Source organism: Equus quagga, chromosome 15 (genome assembly GCF_021613505.1).
Source record: "Equus quagga isolate Etosha38 chromosome 15, UCLA_HA_Equagga_1.0, whole genome shotgun sequence".
In the NCBI taxonomy this organism is placed as follows: domain Eukaryota; kingdom Metazoa; phylum Chordata; class Mammalia; order Perissodactyla; family Equidae; genus Equus; species Equus quagga.
In genome coordinates, this window is record NC_060281.1 from 37,095,842 (window position 1) to 37,115,047 (window position 19,206).

Below are 19,206 nucleotides of genomic sequence, written 5' to 3' on the forward strand. Positions count from 1 at the left end.
TTTAACATTTTAATAAAAACTTTTCATTTTGTTATAAGCTTTTTATAAGAATAATTATATCTACACACTGAGATAATCGTATGTTATCTTACAGAAGAGTTGGAAAGTTTACGTGAGCTAAATAAGGTGCTTGCTACTACTGTTATAGTTTGCAAACAGCTTTTCCTTTTGCATATATCATTCATTTAATTTATAATGGGTATTACTATCTCACAACATACTGTTTCCTCTTTAGGGGGAATAGACAAGCCAGATGCCTCCCATATGAAGGCCAAGAATATATTATTGCTCCTCCAGAGAATGCTGCTTGGTTGGTTTTGCTAAGAAGGTGGAGTCCAGGCTGATCAGAGTTCAGTAAGTTGGGGCCTAGAGTGGTAAAAAAAGGTGTCCTGTGTCTCAAAATTCAGAGACCCATGCAGGGCCAGGATCCTCAGTGGTACAAAGCAATAGTAGTGAACTCAGATTTGGATTAGGATCTTTTATATTAGGCATTTGGCCTACATGGCATAGAAATAAAGAGTTGATTATTACTCTGAAGTCACTGAGAGGTCAATGATCAAAAGAACAAGTGCTCCAGCCTCCATAAACCCTCAACCTCCCCCTCAAGTTTCTTTAAAGGTTGCTTTTTCACTTAATGTTTTCACTAACTTTGCTTCCATTTCCTTTGCAGTTTGTTTTTCTGGCATCTCCAACCTTTCCTCTTTCCCCCTAACTCCTCTTTGCCTTTCTTCCCTTTATCTTAACTGCTTTTTCTTTTCCCCTCTCCTCCCGCTCCCATTCTGGCCTCATCTTGCTGCTTTCCCACAACTCTCCTATTACTAACTGCTTCAAATTTCAGTGGTTCTCTTGCCCAGTTGAACCTCTGCTTTTAGCCCTAGGTTTTTCACTGTAACACTGAATGTTGACTCACTTCAAGTGTGTTTTGTTTTTCATCTCACTTGAAGAACTAGTCTCTAAGGATTTGGCTAGAAGCTATTACAGTAGATTTTCAAGAGATTACTTATAAATTCTGTTTAAGGAGAATTTTAAAGTGGCTTTCTTCTACCTTCAGCTGCTCAAAGAATACATTTTTAAATTTATTTTTTAATATAAATCTTCAAACTTTTGTTAGCAGAAAACCATTTGGTCATAAAAAATCTTATTTGGGAGGTCATATATAAAACTAACTAAAGTGAAGTTGTTTTGGTGGTGAGGGACCTAGAGCCTGAAGCCCCTCTAAGAAACCCTTAGGGCAGGGGCAGGGTTCACACAGGTGAAATGAATGGGGGGGGGGGGGATATAAGACAATAGGGAGCTGTGTGGCAGTGGGGACCATGTCCAACTGGAGAGTACTGATAATCAGCTCATGTCAACTGTTGCCATGTGGGGAATGTGGTGCCTAATATTGCCACATCATGCACTTTTGTAAAAGAATCTGGAAAGTCAGATTTCATGTGAAATCTCCAGATTCTTAAACAGTTGTGATAATTTTATATTACCAAAAAAACCCATGTGGAAAAAATGCATGTGCAGGCCAAACACAGCCCATCCAGCCTGTTTGCCATCTCTGATTTAAGTTGTGAAAGGTCACTGGGAACTTGCATGATAAATCTTACTCCACTCCCACTGAAGCATCCTACCCACACAAATCATAATTCATTCCAATACTACAAAATGGCTTTTGTATTTCACAATGTTTTTAGTGTAGATAATTGATAGGTTAATGCATTTCATCAAGTTAACCAAAAATTCAGGTTTTTCTTTTCCCGTGCAGGTCAGATATTAACTCTAAATTCCCACTCTAGACAAGACTATTATCCCAACTCCAAAGAAAATAGAGGAGGAGAAAAAGGGAAGGGGAAGAGGAACAATAGTAATCTCTAAAATCTCCAGTAATATATCTAATAGAACATTTAGATTTCCTGAGCCACTTGCTTCAGAGAAGAAAAGTTTGAGAATAAGGAATGAGCCTTTCCAAAGTCCCAGTTCAGCAGATGGTGTGCCTAGGGGCAGAACATCACAAAGTACTGTTTGGCAAGCCATATATCTCAGCTCCATATGTATTTTCAAATGACTGCTGAAATTACAATAGTGAATGCAGAGTTCCCTAGATCATTGTAATGGCAGCATCCTTTTCTAGTTTTGCTTTTCTGATGTTCCACAGGAATGAGCATAGATAAAAAATTCTGCACCACTCTTGACATCACCAGGGCTTCCCTCCAGTGTGGATTCGCTGATGTACAATGAGGTGTGAGCTCCGCCGGAAAGTCTTTCCACACACACTGCATTTATAGGGCTTCTCTCCAGTGTGGATTCTTCGGTGTCCCAGAAGATGTGAGCTGTTACTGAAAGCTTTTCCACACTCATTACACTCATAGGGCTTTTCTCCACTGTGGATTCGCTGGTGTCCAACAAGAGCTGAACTATGACTGAAGGACTTTCCACACTCATCACATTCATATGGTTTCTCCCCACTATGGATTCTTTGGTGATGGAAGAGGCCTGAGCTCTGGCTGAAGCTTTTCCCACACTCACTACACTGGTATGGCTTCTCTCCAGTATGGACTCTCTGATGTTGTATCAGATATGAGCTCAGACAGAAAGCTTTCCCACAGAATTTACACTGGTATGGTTTCTCTCCTGTGTGGGTCCTCTGGTGTCGAATAAGGCCTGAGCTGTAATGAAAAGCTTTCCCACACTCATTACATTGGAAAGGTTTTTCTCCAGTGTGGGTCCTTTGATGCTGAACAAGGTGTGAACTGTAATAAAAGGCTTTCTCACACTTATCACACTGATATGGTTTTAATCGGCTATGTATTTTCTGATGGTCAATAAGTTGTGAGCTCTGAGTGAAAGTTTTGCTGCATACATTACACGAATAGGGTCTCTTTGCAGTGTGGATTCTTTTATGTCTTATGAGGCTTGAGTTTTGAGTGAATCTTTTCCCACATTCATCACACTTATATCTTCTCTCCCTTGAAGTGTTTCTCTGATATCTTTCATGTTTCGGGGTTTTTCCACGTTTAGGAACCTCTTCATTGATTTGGCCAGATACCTTTTCTTGGGATTCCACAGATACAGTAAGTTCCTGTTTTTGAATCGATTCTCCTTCCTCAATTCTGATCACATCATCTGACATAAAAAGTATAGAATTCAAATGTCATTGAAACATATAGGGAAAAAAATTAAACAAATATACTAGATGTACACAGCTTAAATATACCACCAAATTTGTTTTACAACATTTAAGGAGGAAATTGGGAGATGGCAAATGAAGAGAGGACTAGCGGTGGCTGGACTTGGAGGATGTGAATCAAGAAAGGAGTGGAGAAAAGTCAGGGAGGAGTAACAGTGATCATAGTAAAGAGAAGAAGGAAAGCTCTCAAATAAGAATGAGTTCACCAGGGAAGGCTAAAAGTTGAGTAGAGAGGGATGAAAGAACAGAAATTGTGGGAGGAGCAAAAAGAGAAAGGAAGCTGACAGTGGCAGGAACCAAGCTGGAGCCATGAAATAACTCTGTACAGGTTGCTCTGAAGGCCTCTGGGAATATCGAAAAATGGGAGATCAGAGCACAAAGAAATATCCCATTTCCAAATATGGAGAACAAAGAGATTAGAGTTTAGACATATGGAGCAAAAGAGAATGTTATCCTGTGGGGACAGACAAAAACCGCTTTGGCCCCCAAAGACTTTCATTACTCTTTTTGCAAAGGAGAACACTGGGAATCTCTCAAGACTAAAGCTATACTCTGTGGGTTATTCGAGACTTCTCAAGCAGTCATTGACACAGAGAAGATTAATAGACCCTAGACTCCTTTCTGTCCTTACCCAAGGAAACGATGTTCCTATAATTCCTCTGCCTGTCTTTCCTACAGAGGTTCCTCTGAGCAGAAGCCCAACACCCCCATTCCTCCAGAGTGGGAAATGGGACTATTTCCTCAATGGTCAATAATTTCTGAAAAAAATTTCAGGAATTTTTTGAGTGGGAGCGAGGTTGTCCCACTCAAGGGATATTCTCCCTGAAGTAATCCCATTTTAGGACCCAGAGAGAAGGGCAGAATTTGTAACCATGTAGAATAATGATAGGGAAAAGTGATATGCTTTGTGTGGATAAGAGACATTAAATGGAAAAAAAAAAAAAAAAGGAAAAGATAACTATGGAGACAATTGAAGAACCAGGATGCCGAATGAGTCAGACTAACTCTAGGCAGAGGCACTGGATTGACTGTGCCAAAATGAGTTGGCTAAAGAGACCCTGGAATGAGGCAAGAGAAGCCATGGTCAAAGAGCCATTTCGCGATCTCTGAGAGTGTGGATGAGGGACAAAGCTCACTGGCAACTTGTCTGAGAAAAGTCACAGCCACCTCTGAGTCTTGGGGTTCCTATTCTGTGAAGGGCAGAAACCCAGAGATAAACCAGAGCTGAGAAAGAATGTTGCCAAGAGTAAGATGAGCCTCTCCTCAGGGGCTCCTTTTAGGACAGGGGCCTGCAGTGATTTCCAGCTTGCCACACTGGTTTAAAAGCTCTCATTGTGAGTGGTTATATAAGGTTATCTTAAAGTTTATGGGCAGTTTAAAACTTTATGTTATAGCTACCCCAGATATATCTGTGTGCAGAATTTAAAGGAAAATTACACAAAGATACACATTTATGCAAGAACATAGTCTTTTAGAGCCATTAACAAATAAAAAGTGCCTAATAAGGATGGAATCCAAAACAGCATTATACCTATAATAGAACTAAAATCCGTATCAGCCTGAGAAGGAAATTTATGGATTATTATAAAAAAAGAAGCACAGTATAGAAACTCCATTTCTAGCTGACTAAAAAAGTTGGGGAAAATGATGTACTTCTACTTAGGATGGTATACTGAGTTCATACTTCATCTCCAAATACGTAGAGTGATAGATAAAAAATAAAAATTAATTGAAAAACACATCTGTGCTAAAAAATAAGATAAACATCCCTGTGGAACAGAAAGGAAACAAAAATAGAGAATGTGGCTACAGTTGAAGATGTGGACGTGCTGGGCTCCAGGGAGTGATTGAGATCTTAGCCCCAGAGGGAAATGGGAGACTAAAAGTGCTCTATGAAAGGGGGGGCTGATTGATGCCAGAGGCTGGACGGGACATGCAGGCACACACATACACAAGCACCCAGACATATGCAGAGAAAGATACAACCCTATGAGCGAGAATTATGTCAAGCCTCCTAGAAGCCTGTGACTACATTGGTGACATCTGCTATCACATGAAACAAGAGACCTAAGACTTGGTTCTGGGGAGCCAGGTGAGAGTAACAACAGCATTCCTAAACAAGGAAGGAGAGAATATAAAACAGATCAGAAAGAACTCAAAATGAGTCTAGAAATGAAAATTTCAAAACTTATCAATGTATTGCTATGAAAGATGGTTAACAAAATCACCAATTTAAACATAAATTCAATCCAGATAAAATTACTTTCATCAAAAAACCTGGGGCTGGCCCTGTGGCCAAATGGTTGAGTTCCCATGATCCACTTCGGCATCCCGGGGTTTTACCGGTTCAGATCCTGGGTGCGGACATGGCACTGCTCGTTGGGCCATGCTGAGGTGGCATCCCACATAGCACAACTAGAAGGACCACAACTAAAATACACAACTATGTACCGGGAGCTTTGGGGAGAAAAAGGAAAAATAAAACCCTAAAAAAAAAAACACCTGAAAAAATTAGCAGATTAAAGATACCTAAAAGAGATAAATGATGACATACCATCCATGGCAAATAAACAAAGAATTGTGAAATAAAATAAGGAAAAATGAAATAAGCATAGGTGATATAAAAACTGTAGAGAAATTTTAGAAATAGATAAACTGGAGACAGAAGGATAATAACCTGAAAGATAATTGAAGAGGAATCCACTAGGATGTACCACAGAGACAGAAAGACATAAGATATATGAAAAAGCAGTTAAGTGAAATGAATAAATTAATAAGTAGGTTCTAATAGTGTCTTCTGGGAGTTCCAGAAGAAAATAACATAAGGAATAAAAAAGAAGCACTATTTAAAGAACTGATGGCTGAGAATTTCCTAGAATTGAAGAAAAACATGGGTTCTTGGAGCAAATGTGAACTTATAGACTAAACAAGATGAACAAAAATAAAACCATATCAGAATACTTCTTTCTTTTTGGTAGGGAAGATTGGCTCTGAGCTAACATCTGTTGCCAATCTTCCTCTCTTTGCTTGAGAAGACTGTTGCTGAGCTAACATCTGTGCCAATCTTTCTCTATTTTATGTGGGATGCTACCACAGCATGGCTTGGTAAGTGGTGGTAGGTCCTTGCCCAGGATTGGAACCTACGAACCCTGGGCCACCTAAGTGGAGCGTGGGAACTTAACCACCATACTACCAGGCTGGCCCCCAGAATACACTTTTTAGTGAAACCTCATAAAGGTTAAGAGTAAATCTAAAAGTTACTAAAGAGTAAAGATGGAATTCCTAAAAAAAAGGTATTTAGATTGACAGTCTTTTTTTTTTTTTATTCTCCCCAAAGCCCCCCAGTACATAGTTGTAGATTCTAGTTGTGAGTGCCTCTGGTTGTGCTATGTGGGACGCCGCCTCAGTGTGGCCGGATGAGCAGTACCATGTCCATGCCCAGGATCTAAACCGGCGAAACCCTGGGCCGCCAAAGTGGAGCGAGTGAACTTGGCCACGGGGCTGGCCCCAAGACTGATAGTAGTCTTTTAATAGCAAACAATATAAGCTAGAAGACAGTGAAGTAGTGTCTTCAAAATGCTGAGGAAAAAAAAAATTGTCAATTAGAATTTTATCCCAGCTAAACCATGATTAAAAAGGGAGGATAAAATAAGGGTAGACATGCAAAGACTAAGTCTACCACCCAAAGAACCTCACTAAAGTATGAATTTCATCAGAGTGAAAACCCAGAGGAAAGGTGTTGGCATACAAAAATGGTGGCTCAGAAATGGGCAAAATTTGTCAGAAAATTTAATTAACAATTTATGATTAAAGAAAAAGAATCTATTTCATATTTTAAAAAGAAACTGGTTCCTATGAGTGACCAATTATCATCTAGGGGGCCTGGGTTTGATCAAAAGTCTAGTTCCCCAGTTACAGGGGAAGAATTTCAAAAAGACCATGAAAATAATGGAATTTAAATTCTTCTGATATTGCCTTCTTTAGCAAAATAAAGGTTCAAGTCACTGTGCTCTCAGGGTGTAATTAATCCCAAGGGAGGTTTTTAAGGGTAGTTTAATAGATGTAGACCAATATTTGACTTTGCTGCTACTAGACCTCTTTACAGGGACTTAAAAGAGGGGGTTTATTCAAGAAATCAAGCTCCTTAGTGGAACTTAGAATCAAGGTCATTGCAACCATGTATTATCTAGTGACTAGATGATCAGATGCCCACCCTATACTCAATTTCTACAGTAGCTCTATTGAAGCATACAATTCTGTATTGTTTGTCCTAAAAATAATTATTGTGACTTCACATGCCATTTGTAGACTGTACCTACCATACCTATAGCTTAAATTACCAAATTTTAAATCTGCCCAAGGACTTAAAGCTCTGAATACCTATCTCTATCTTTAATTTCCCCATGGAATAAAATCTAAACTCATTTGGTGAGTATACAAGCCCTTCATGATCCACTGGATTCTTGACTCTAGTTACACGTTAGAATCACCTGGAGAGTTTAAAAAGCAAACAAACAAAAAAAGCCCATGCCTGGGCCCTGCCCCAATCCAACTGAAACCAAAGTTCTGAAAGTTGGGCCCAGGCACTGATATATCTTATAAGTCATCCAGATGCAAAATGAGGGTTAAAAACTCTGATGGGAGAATATCCTTGCCTATCTTTCCAGTTTCATTTCCCATAACCTTCCACCTTGCTCACATTTTTATCCTTCATCAGTACTAAGGACTTAAGAACACGGGCTCTGGAGACTGACTATTTAAATCCCACATGTATCATTTACTAGCATGGCAATCTGGTGCTATTGTAGGGTACAAGCCGATAGTTCTACCTACCTAAAAGCCTCCAAGGGCAGCAGTGATTTGCATGTCAGAGGGAGTACTAATGTTCAAAATGACTTAAGTCTTCATGAAAAGGATAGACTGTGTTGAATTTACCCTAAGAATGTTATACATATCAGTAAGATGTCCATTAATTGGCTAATGGAAATAATAAAGTTTTAACTAGCAAACGACAATCTTCAGTTGTTTAGGGAAACCTTAGCATGCGAAGCACCTTATTTCCTGACAATGTTGTTTCTAGATAATTTGGAAAACATGAATTTCCAAATGATAGCAGGATGCACAAACATACTCTTATAGGTAAGAAGTATCCTAGTCATTAAAAATCCTCCCTAAGTAAAACGAAGACCACAACAAAGAAAGTATAACTATTTGCTTTAGATGACACTATTTCTAACTGACATTCTTCATTTTCCCTTGGGAAAAGTGGGCATCACTTCCACTCATCAGGCATAGTAAGATCCCAACCCTGAACCCTAGATCTCTTGTTCAAGACAGGAGAGGAGTCAGAAAGAGCAACTCTGTCATCTTTGAAGTAACTTCTAGAGCCTTAAAATAAGCGATCTAGCTCTCTTGCAAGCCTCCCTTCCTCTCTGTCATCATTCAAAACTGCCCTACTTTTGGCCATCATAATGTTGGGCTGGAGCTATAGCAATGGTCTTCAAAGTGGTCCTCTTTCTCCTGTCTCTCCAATCCAGATTACATCTGGTTTACGATGCACGTGTTAGTTACTACTCAAAAACCAAAAGCCAAAAAAAAAAAAAAAAAAAAGGAAAAAGAAAAAGAAAAACGTTCTTAGGCTCTCTGCAATTTTGTTCCAGACCACCTTGTTAGCATTATTCCTCTACCAGACACTCAGTCTGGTAGACCCACCCACATCCTCCTATCATGATCTGTACTTCTCCACATTATTCCTGTTTGGACTTCATCGTTCACCTTTATTGAGCATTTCCTACATATAAGTTGCTGAGGATACACAGAAGGAGCTTCAGACAAGTGGTAATATAGTATGCCAAATGTTATGATAGATATGCACAAGGTGCATCACCTAACTCAAACATGTGGGAGGGTATCAAGAAAGGCTTCCTGAAGGAGGAGACAGCTTGAGTCTTGAAGAATAGCTATAAGTTGGTTTGGTAGAAGAGTGGAGGTGTGGTGACAGGTGGTGTGTTATGAGTACAACAGGGTCACAATGTGTGTGTGTGTCTATACAGCAGTGGGGTAGGGGTGGTTGGGAGAATGTTGAGCATTATTAGCAAAGAACAAATATATCATGGGTTGATAGGACAGGGAAGGAAAGAAGCATTGGGGAAAAAAAATGGGTTGAATGACTAGAAATTCCAATGTAAGCAAAGTATAGAATAGTGGGAGAGAGCTAGAAGACAGGGGAGTGTGAGGAACATACTTCCTGATGCTCTCTGCCCGGTGAAATGCAACCCATTCTTTACCACCCAGTTCAAATTCCAGCCACTCTGCTACCACCAGGGCCTGAAGAGACAGATTTCTCCCTCCTCAGACCGTGATCTCTGATATGGTACACGATCATTCACTGTTTCAAACCAACAGCTATCTTTTTATGAGTACTCAACTGTAAGGGATCTCAGGGATCCTCATAGAATCCAGAGCCAGGCCTTACACAGTGAAACTTAAAAATTTACTGGCTTCTTAACAGGACCCACAAAGCTCGCATGTTCTGGCCTCTGACCACCTTCTTTCTCCTACCCTGCCTATCTCTCCATGCTCCAGCCATCTTGGTCTTCTTTCAAACCCATGAATTTCTTTCCCACTTATTTATTTTTTTTTGAGGAAGATGAGCCCTGAGCTAACATCCACCACCAGTCTTCCTCTTTTTGCTGAGGAAGATTGGTCCTGAGCTAACATCTGTGGCCATCTTCCTCTATTTTATATGGGGGATGCCTGCCACAGCATGGCTTGCTAAGCAGTGCCTAGGTCTGTGTCCAGGATCTGAACCAGCAAACCCCAGGCTGCCAGAGTGGAGCGTGCGAACTTAACCACTATGCCACCAGGCCAGCCCCTTTGCCACTTGTTTTTGCTCTTTTGGCCTGTAATGCTTTTCCCTCTAGTATTCACTTGGCTAATTTCTACTCCACTTTTAGGATTCAGTTCCCACGTTACTTCCTCAAAAAGCCCTTCTCTGACTATCCTCTCACCCCATATACAATCTGTCATGGTATATTTATTTGTGTATTTATTTGTTTAATGCCTCTGCCACCAGACAGCTCCACGAAAGCAAGGATCATGTCTGCTGTATTCACTATACTTAGTGCTTTGCAGTGCCTGGCACATAAGTACTCAATATATATGTACTGAATGATTACTGATTCTCAGGTCTCCAGGGAAGCCATATGACCAAGTGTCAACACTAACCACAATCCTGTTGGTGTTGAGGGTCCTGACATTCACCCTTAGGCTGGATTTCCATGGGTTGAGGCTGGAGATATGTTGCTTCCTTAGCTGGATCCAGAGGCACCGATGTCTCAGAAAGTACTTCATGTGCACAGGCCTGGGTTGAAACCTGAGGACAAGCAGGCTCATTTGGGCATCTGAAGGGACCACAGTGTACATGATTCCCAGAGAGCCCACAAAGGATCAGCCTACATGCCCACTCCCAACCATCCTCCCATTGAGCATAGGGACCTTTCTTACCTTCTGGCCTGGTTCATCCAGCTCCCTCTCCAGATCTTCCAGCATAGCCACTGCCTCCTCCCCGCTCTCTGGTTGATGCTCTTGCATCCAGGCCTGGAGCTCCTCAGGCAGGATGGTCAAGAACTGCTCCAGCACCAGCAAGTCCAACATCTGCTCCTTGGTGTGTATCTCAGGCCTCAACCACTCACAGCAGAACACCCAGAGTTGGCTAAAGGCCTCACGGGGCCCGGGAGTCCCCTTGTAGCAGAACTGTCGGAAGCGCTGGCGGGATAACTCCTGGTTGTTTGGGCTGCTCCCTTGTGGGCCAGATCCCTGACCCCTGACAGGGCTTTTTTTGTTGCTTACTTCTAAGAGCCTTTTTGGCTCTTCAGGAGCCCGTGGAAGGAAGACAGCAGCCATTCCAGCTCCAATCAGCAGAGAAGAGGATGTCTGCTACAAGTGTTATCTTTAGGGCACCCTCCTAAGGTTACAGAAACCATAGTTAAAAAGATATATATACGAAGGCTGATTAAATACTCGAGCTCACTCACTAAGTCTAATGTTTCTGTTTTAGAAGAGGAAGCTCAAGCCAAAATTAAAAAGAATTCAATAAAGAGAATTTAAAAAGTAAAAGTTTAAGGCAATTCAAACCTTTTTCCAAGTAGGAGAAGGAATGTTTGTCAAGAAACATCATTTTTGACAAGACTGAGAATATTGTTGGATGCTTGCTTCCCCCAAATAACACCAGAACAAGCAGTTGCTGAGCCCAAGCTGAGTTTATTCTTATGAGCCACAGAGTGCACTACCTTGACAGAGTTCTTAGTAGTATCTCCCAGGGAAGGCAAAGTCAGAATATTTATGAGGTTTGGGGGCTTTAAGGCAGTTCTTTCAAAGCAGAATAAGGATTGGACAAGGATCATGATCAATAGTTCAGGATTGATGGACTCAGCAAGGTAAGGTTTTGAGTTGAGGGTTTCAAAAATCTGGATCCTATCCATAGATAGTCGAAGAGTTTGATGTGCACCTAAATGCACTGAGGGGTAAGATCTTGAAACAAATATAATTATTTGCAACTTTTATCTTCCAGGGCAAGAATTTCCTGGAATAGTAAAGTCATGCTGATAAAGACAGTGGAATACTAGTGCCACATTTAGGGAGGACAAGTGAATAGTAAAAACATCTTAATGAAGGTAGTAGGCTATGTGAGTATTGATGGATTCAGTTTTCCATGTAACAGCAGACTGAAGCAGGGCCTATCAGTTTAAGGAAAGACCAACTGATTAGCATGGTGGGCAATGATTTAAGGGCTTAGCTGTGGATTTCAGAAGACCTGGGCTTGAATCCTGTTATGTTCTCTTACGTGTGGTGGCTTAATCTCTCTAAACTTCTATTTCCTCCTCTGTAAAATATCTTATAGTTTTTTTTTAACGTTTTATTTTGAAATAATCTTAAACTCACAGAAAATTTCCAAGAAAGGTACAGAACAGTCTCTATACCCTTCACCCAGTTCCCCTCACATTAACATCTTACATAACCACAGCACGATTACAAACCAGAAAAACAATATTGTTATAATGCAATTAAACTACTGGCATTTATTATGGAGGGCTGTTTTGGGAATAACTACAGAAAGCATTAAATTCAGTGCCTAGTACTTAGTAAGACCGCAGTAAAAGGCTGCAGTTACCGCTGTGACCTGGTCATCTAGGCGCCGGCTCGAGAGCCAACGCCCAGCGCTCAGGCACACTGGCTCGTTTTCTGGGCACAGAATTTAGAACCACGCAGAGAGGCCCTCTAGTGCCTTCTCTGCGCCTAGCATGTTACTCACTGGGCATCTCTCAAAAACACCTTCACTTCCCCAGCCCTAAATATTCATTCAGGGGATTCTACAGGGGGCTTGGAGAAAGACTATTTTAGGAATCACTCAAGATAAAGGACATGGGGCCGCTTCTACATGTTGTCTTCCACTAGTTTGGATCTTCGAAGGAATAAGACAACATAGTGAGTTAACCTGCTGGACTTCCAACACCTTTCCCTTTTACCCTGTAACATAAACCGAACTGGCACATCATCCAGGACCCACCACAACGAGCCCAAGACTCGGGAAGGTTTGGCTGTGTGTGTCCCTTAAGCCACAAGGACCTGACAGATCACAAAGGTTTCTGGGAGCTGCCGGCCGCGTTGGACAAACGGGTGGTCCGCACAGACCGACCCGGGTCAGCACCCGTGGCCCAAGAGTCCGGGTCTTCGAAATGTCCTGGCGCGCCAGTCGGAGCTGGGGCGGCGAGGGGGCCCCGCGGAGCCCGGCACGGTCGCCGCCCAGTCCCGCTCCTGAGGGCTCCCCGCCGGCGCTTCCAGCACGGGCCGAACAAGGAGGTGGCGCCTCCCACCCGCGTCTAGCCCACTACGGGGTCCCAGGCAGCGGCGCCCCGCTCTCTTCCCGCCGGTCTTACCCAGGCCCGGGGGAGGCGGCCGCCCGACCCCGACCGGCCCCTTGGCGCCCCAGCCCGGCCGCCGGCGGAAGTGCGTCCGCGGACCCGCCCGGGCCCCGCGCCGGAGCTTCCGGCGGCTTCGGACAGATCCGCGCGGTTTAGCGTGTCCAGGAGAGCTGCGCCTGCCGCCGACTCTGCAAGCCGGGACGCCCAGGCCTATGCGGTTTTGATTTATAGCTTGTCTCCTCTTAAAAAGAGAAGCCGAGCGCCGGCTCCGCCGCGTTGAGTCCCTCCGCCCTCCTCGGCGCGGGGCGGCGGGCCGCGACCTTCCCAGATGCGCCTCCCCTCCGAGCGTCCCTTCCCCCGGCCTGTTCACCGACCCCAAGTCATCTCTCCCTCCCTGCCAACCCGCCTCCTTGGCCAGCATCCTCGCCCTGCCATCGCAGCCTTCCGCAACGTGAATATATTTACCAGGCAGGCACATCGCTCAACCGGAGTATGTCCGCAGGGTTCCCATCAGTATAGTCGTGCAGTCCTGATCATAAATGACCCACAGGAGAGGAAGGGAAAGGAGGATTAAGGCACGCTCTGATGAACGCTGGGCTGTGTATTCCACTTACAACCCGGAAACACGCAAAAAGCTTAAGTGACCTGCCCAAGTCCGCACAGCCCAGGGACAGGATGCACCCCACGCAGGTGTGATCAACACCTACCCCGGGATCCCTACAGCGTAGCCACGCTCAGCGCCACACAGCCGGAGACCACCAGTGCTCAAGTTAAAATGGCAGTTTCCGGGCTTATTGTGTTGTATTGACATTTTAAAATGAAACTGCTACATGCCTCTGTTAAATGTATTCCATTGATTTTAAATACCGCCCAGCAGGTGTGTTGCTAGGAGCTGCTCACAACTAGCGTGTGTGCTAGGAATAGAGGGAAAGTATTGAGATGGTTCTTGGCCTAAGGAGCCTACAGTCCAGTTGAGGAAACGGGAGCGAGTGTTTAGAAGCTTGTGGTATGCAGTTGGGCAAACTTGTATTGGAATCCTGAGTTCTTCGATTGTTAGCTAAACTTTTCTCAAGAAATTTCCTTTACAAATTGGAGATAATATCAGCACTTTATAGCAGTATCGTGATGAATTAGGAAATATCACATAGCTGTTAGAACACAACACTTAGTAATTTGATATTTTCAAGTTATACAATAAAAATTACTATAGAAATTGATGAGGACTTTTAGGCTGGTTAATTTTAAAGCTACAAATGAGAAGCAGGCTCAGAGGAGTGGAATTTGCTTGTCCTTTTGTTGGGAAACATTTACATTTCTAAGGGAAACCTCTACCTGTGAAGATGCCTCCCTCTCTGTGCCAGGAAGAAGAGGGATGGCCTTATCTCTAGAAACTATTAATCAATGCCAGAGGCAAGAATATAAGTTGTTTACTGTCTGGCAACCTCATGTAAGTGAGCACCCCCCCCCCCCCCCAAATCCTCCTTTGTCTTTAGCTGAGGATAATATTTAAGCAGTGACTTCTGCCATTTACTCAATCCGGTTTGATTCTTATCTAAAAGTTGTGGGACCGCCAAATGGCCGGACCCTACAGGCACTGATACCATTTTAACTTTTTTACATATTCTTTCCTTTGTCTTGTAAAGAGATAACTCACATACCTATGCCTTAAATTTAGCCTTACTCTCCACCCAACTTCGCAGAAGAAGCGGCAGCAGCAACATGTCGGCAGCAGCTCTGCCTGCCCACGGGTTCTGTCCCCATGCCAGCGGCAGCAGCAGCAGCTCCCCATGCCAGCAGCATCTCTGACTGCCCATGGGGTCCTGTCCCCATGGCAGCAGCAGAAGCTCTGACTGCCCATGGGTCCTGTCCCCATGCTATTCTATTCTCTAAATAAAAGAGCTCTACTGCCAGATCTTAAGAGTCTAAGAAATCTTTCTTTTGACTCATCGGCTCACCGACCCCGCTTCAGAAATCACTTGGTAACTTGATTTCTTACCTCTAGGCAAGAATGCTTATTGCATTGTTCCAGGCATTGAATGAGCTCAGTGTGGCTACAGACTCTACATTTTTGTATTCCTCCTCTATTGGATCTTACACAGAGGGGCACTTCACTTATTGCTGTACTAACTGCTGAGCGAGAGGTATAGAGAACGAGTGTTTCAAAAGTTTCATGGCAAACAGCACAAAGGTTTTGTTTGTTTTCTTTAAGAAAACTGGAATCCCACGTAGAGAACAAAAGTCTTCTGGAAAAATTTATAAGCTGCAGCTTATAAAGGAAGCTTCCGTTCTGGGGACTTTTTAAGTTGGCAGGTGGAGTGGGAAACGGGGAACCACCGATATGCTTTGCTGACTTATGGAATGTAGGGCAGCAGAATCTACCACCCCAAAATGTGTCTCTTTGCTATGAGGATTATTTTAGGCTGGTTACTTTTTAAGAAACAGCAGGCATGAGAGAAGCTCTGAAAACCAAGGGCTGCTTACCTTTTGTGAGAAATATTTACATGTATAAGGGAAATCTCCATCTGTAAGGATGTCTCCAAGGCTGTACCAGAAAGAGTGGCAGGACTCAATCTCTGGAAACTCATTATTGGAGAAGGCAACACTTAAATCTGCATAACAATTTTATCTTTGTTTACTGTGCTTTTCCTGGTAACCTCCCATAGCTGACTCCCCACCCCCAACATCTTCTTTTGTCTTTCGCTGTAGGTGGTATTGAAGGTGATGGTTTCTGAAATCTCAGAGAGTTACTCAGTTTTCCTGGATTTCTTCCATGTATATAGGACGTATACACATTATTAAACTTTTGTTTTTCTCCTGTTAATCTTTCTTATGTCAATTTAATTATTAGGCCAGCCAAAGAACCTAGAAGGGAAGAAGGGAAAATTTTTCTGCCTCAGCAAGGACTTGCAGAGAACCTAAAAAGGGGAATAAATAAATATGACTTAGAAGTTGAAGAGGCAAACATAGATGGACTGTGACAAAGCAGATTACCTTTGTAGGAGCAGAGATACTATATGGAAAAGGTGGTTGTGACCAGACTGAAATTAGACTGAGGGGAGACCGGTGAGGCTGGTGCTGAGGCTCTTGCAGAGTTGAAGTGTGTGAGCATGAGCACCTGCCCTGATGGGGCAGGAGCCCAGGTTAGAGAAGGAAAGATAGTACTCTCCTTCCCTGGCTTTCTCTCTTCCAGCTCCTCTTAATCCTCTGTGCCTTACTGAGCCCCTTGCTCCAAAACAGATGCCCCCTTTAGCTGGCGTTTGACTGGTTTTTCTTTGTTCTTTTTAAAATGTGTTTTCTGTCTTACCTGGTAAACAGGCTTTCTTTCCCTGGGGCAGATGTATTTATTATTTCTGGAATATTATCAGCATCTAGATGGCAGGGCTCTGCCTTATCTTTCTTTGTATTATCTGCTGAATCTGTATGTAAATGTTTAATGAATATATTTTTAGTTGGTTGATTGATATTGTCAGGGAGGAGGAAATCTCTCCTTCTACCCTTCTTGTGTTCTAATGGCCAGACTAATAATAAAATTGAAGCAAGACCGGATTAACAGGAGAAAACCCCAATTTAATATGTACATATTCGAGATTATAGAGAAATGATGCTCTGAGAGTGAACAAAACAGGCAGTATATATATCTTTTACATAAAGAAACAATATATTTGTGAGGAATGACAGGACAAAGAAGCTTAAGTTTGAGGCACATAATTAGTGAGGAATTTGAACAGAGTTTAGGCGTGAGGTAGTGCGTTAACCTGGTTTGTTTCTACAAGCTTTTTGGCCCTGAATTCCCTAGCTCTGGTGATAAGGATGCAGGGAGAGTGTCTTTCACATGGGAGATTTATTTCCTGCTTTCAGGGGGAACAGAGGAGAGTCAGGATGCCCTTTTTGCTTCTCAAGTAACTTTAGTTCAAAATCATCAATCTGCCATTGTGGGATAATTTGGGGTAGCCTGCCCTGGGCCCCAACAATAGTAAAGCCTGAGAACTTTAAGGAACTTGTGGCAGAAAAAGGGATCATCTGCATAGCTTGGACAAAAGCATTACCTAAGCCTTATTGAGAACAAGACTTTATTTTGTGGTGTTATAATGAAGTCTTCGATAAAACAAGGATTTGTGTTGGGGCTGCCTTGTGGTTAAACTCTCTCTCTGCTGCCATCTCATGGTCTCAGAGTTTGGCTTTCCAGGTGACAGGCAAAAACGAAGCTGGTTTGGTAACATTCTGCTTCATGACAATTGTATCACGGAAATGTCATGTTTTTCCTGCTTTAGGAATTCTCCCAAAAGATTCAGAGGAATCTGTCTGAACCATACCACTGTTCAAGATCAGGATGGCTAAGGAAATAAAGGATTTAGTCAACTTGATTCCTTAGGCACAGTCTCCAAAAGACAAATAACCTCTCTTAGTAAAAGAAGAAGACCAAACTAGGGTGCAAGAATCCTGGCAGCAATGGAATAAGGCTGTGGACCAGCAGTTTTGCCAGTGCTTTAGGTAGTTCCATTATCAGGAAACAAATGCCTAGGCCCCACAAATCTCTGAGCCATCTCCAGGTGCTTTGATGTCAGTGTCTGAGGTCCAAGATAGACATCAGGCACCAGATTCTAGAACTGCTGGTGCTGAAGCAGTTCTTGACCATCTTACCCAAAGAGCTCTAGGCCTGTGTGTGGGAGAAGCCTCCATAATGTGGAGAGAAAGTGACCACACTAGGAAGTTTTAGAGAAAGAATTTGATGATCTAGGACAGCAGGTGAGAAGGAGAGTTATAATCTGGGTAACACAGTTGAGAATGGCAAGGAGGAGACATGGATGTACAATTACACTAAGTAGACTGTTGCTGAACTAAAGTCTTCCTGTAGTTCCATGTTTGTCCCTCTCTTACTCCTTGCTACATTCTTTCCTAGACTTGAGGAATAGATGAATTTCTAGTTCCTAAGTCTCCTGTTATATGCCCATTAGTCATACTGCTTGTGATGTATTTTCTGAAGTTTTAGTTCTAATTCCCAGTGTGTTTCCCTCACTGGCTCAACCGTATCTAATTTTCTCCAGGTTCTAGCTTGTTGCTGGAATGTTCTGGTTTAGGGTGTCTCAAGAGGTAGCAGTCAAGATGTTGGCTAGGCTGCAGTCATCTGAAGAAAGATGAAGATCTGCTTTCAAGTTGGCTCGCTCCTGTGGCTATGGACAGGATACCTCAGTTCCTTGACACATGGACCTCTCCACAGGGCTGCCTGAGTGTCCTCATGCTACCAAACCAAAATGAATTCACTCCCTGGTGAGTTAAAATCAGACTCTCCACCAGAAGTACTGTCACACATAACAAAGTATTCTTATAGCAAATAGGAGACCACGCAGAATCATTTCCAAAGTTGTGGCACTCCCCAAACAAAAGGAGGCAGGTCCTTTTATTTTGGGTGGGGAATGAATATTTAAAAAGGAAGTTTTATCATCACGGGTAGAGGCAGGTATTATCGGGCACAGGCACAGTCTGAAACCATGCTGTCACATACATCACACGCTATTCTAATAAGCCCTAGGCTCCTCCTAGGGCAGAGCTCATAGTCTTTAGATGTAGAAAAAGGGCATTTTCTGGTCATCTTCAGGTCAACTGTACAGCCACTGCCATTACAGTGGGGCTTGATCTGGTTCAGGCCAGTTGACGCTGGTACCTCTTCCCGACATAGCTCTGAAAAACAACCTTGAGGGAGTGTTAGACACCTTTAAATTTTGTTCAGGCTGCTTAGGAAATGCACTGGTGACACTCGCAGCACAGTTGCTGGTTTCTTCCAAAATGAGTGATCCAGGAAAGAGACCAAGTTGGATGTAATGCTTTTTATGACCTAGTTTCATACCATCACACCCGCCATATTCTATTTTTTAGAAGGGTGTCACTAGGTCCAGCCAACACTCAAGGGGAGGGAAATTAGGCCCCACCTGTGGATGGAGTTGTGTCAAAGAATTTGTGCTTATATTTTAAACCACCACAGGCAAGTTACTTATCTTCTATGTGCTTCAGTCTCTTCACCTGTGAAAGGGGGATGAAAATAGCATCTTACAGGAATGAGTTGTGAGGTTAAGTGAGGATGATATCTTTGAAAAGTGTTTTATACTGTGG

The 19,206-nt window shown here is 42.9% G+C and overlaps 1 protein-coding gene across 1 annotated transcript in view; it reads right to left on the reverse strand.

Annotated features, from left to right (window-relative positions):
* LOC124227079 (uncharacterized) overlaps window positions 1-13,172 on the reverse strand; it is a 63,518-nt gene extending 50,346 nt beyond the window's left edge. The window contains 4 exon segments of the mRNA XM_046640985.1: window positions 2,214-3,111; window positions 10,403-10,550; window positions 10,682-11,141; window positions 13,114-13,172. Of these exon segments, the coding sequence (XP_046496941.1) occupies window positions 2,214-3,111; window positions 10,403-10,550; window positions 10,682-11,080 (1,445 nt within the window). The 5' untranslated portion in view covers window positions 11,081-11,141; window positions 13,114-13,172.
* Window positions 13,173-19,206: the final 6,034 nt, after the last annotated feature.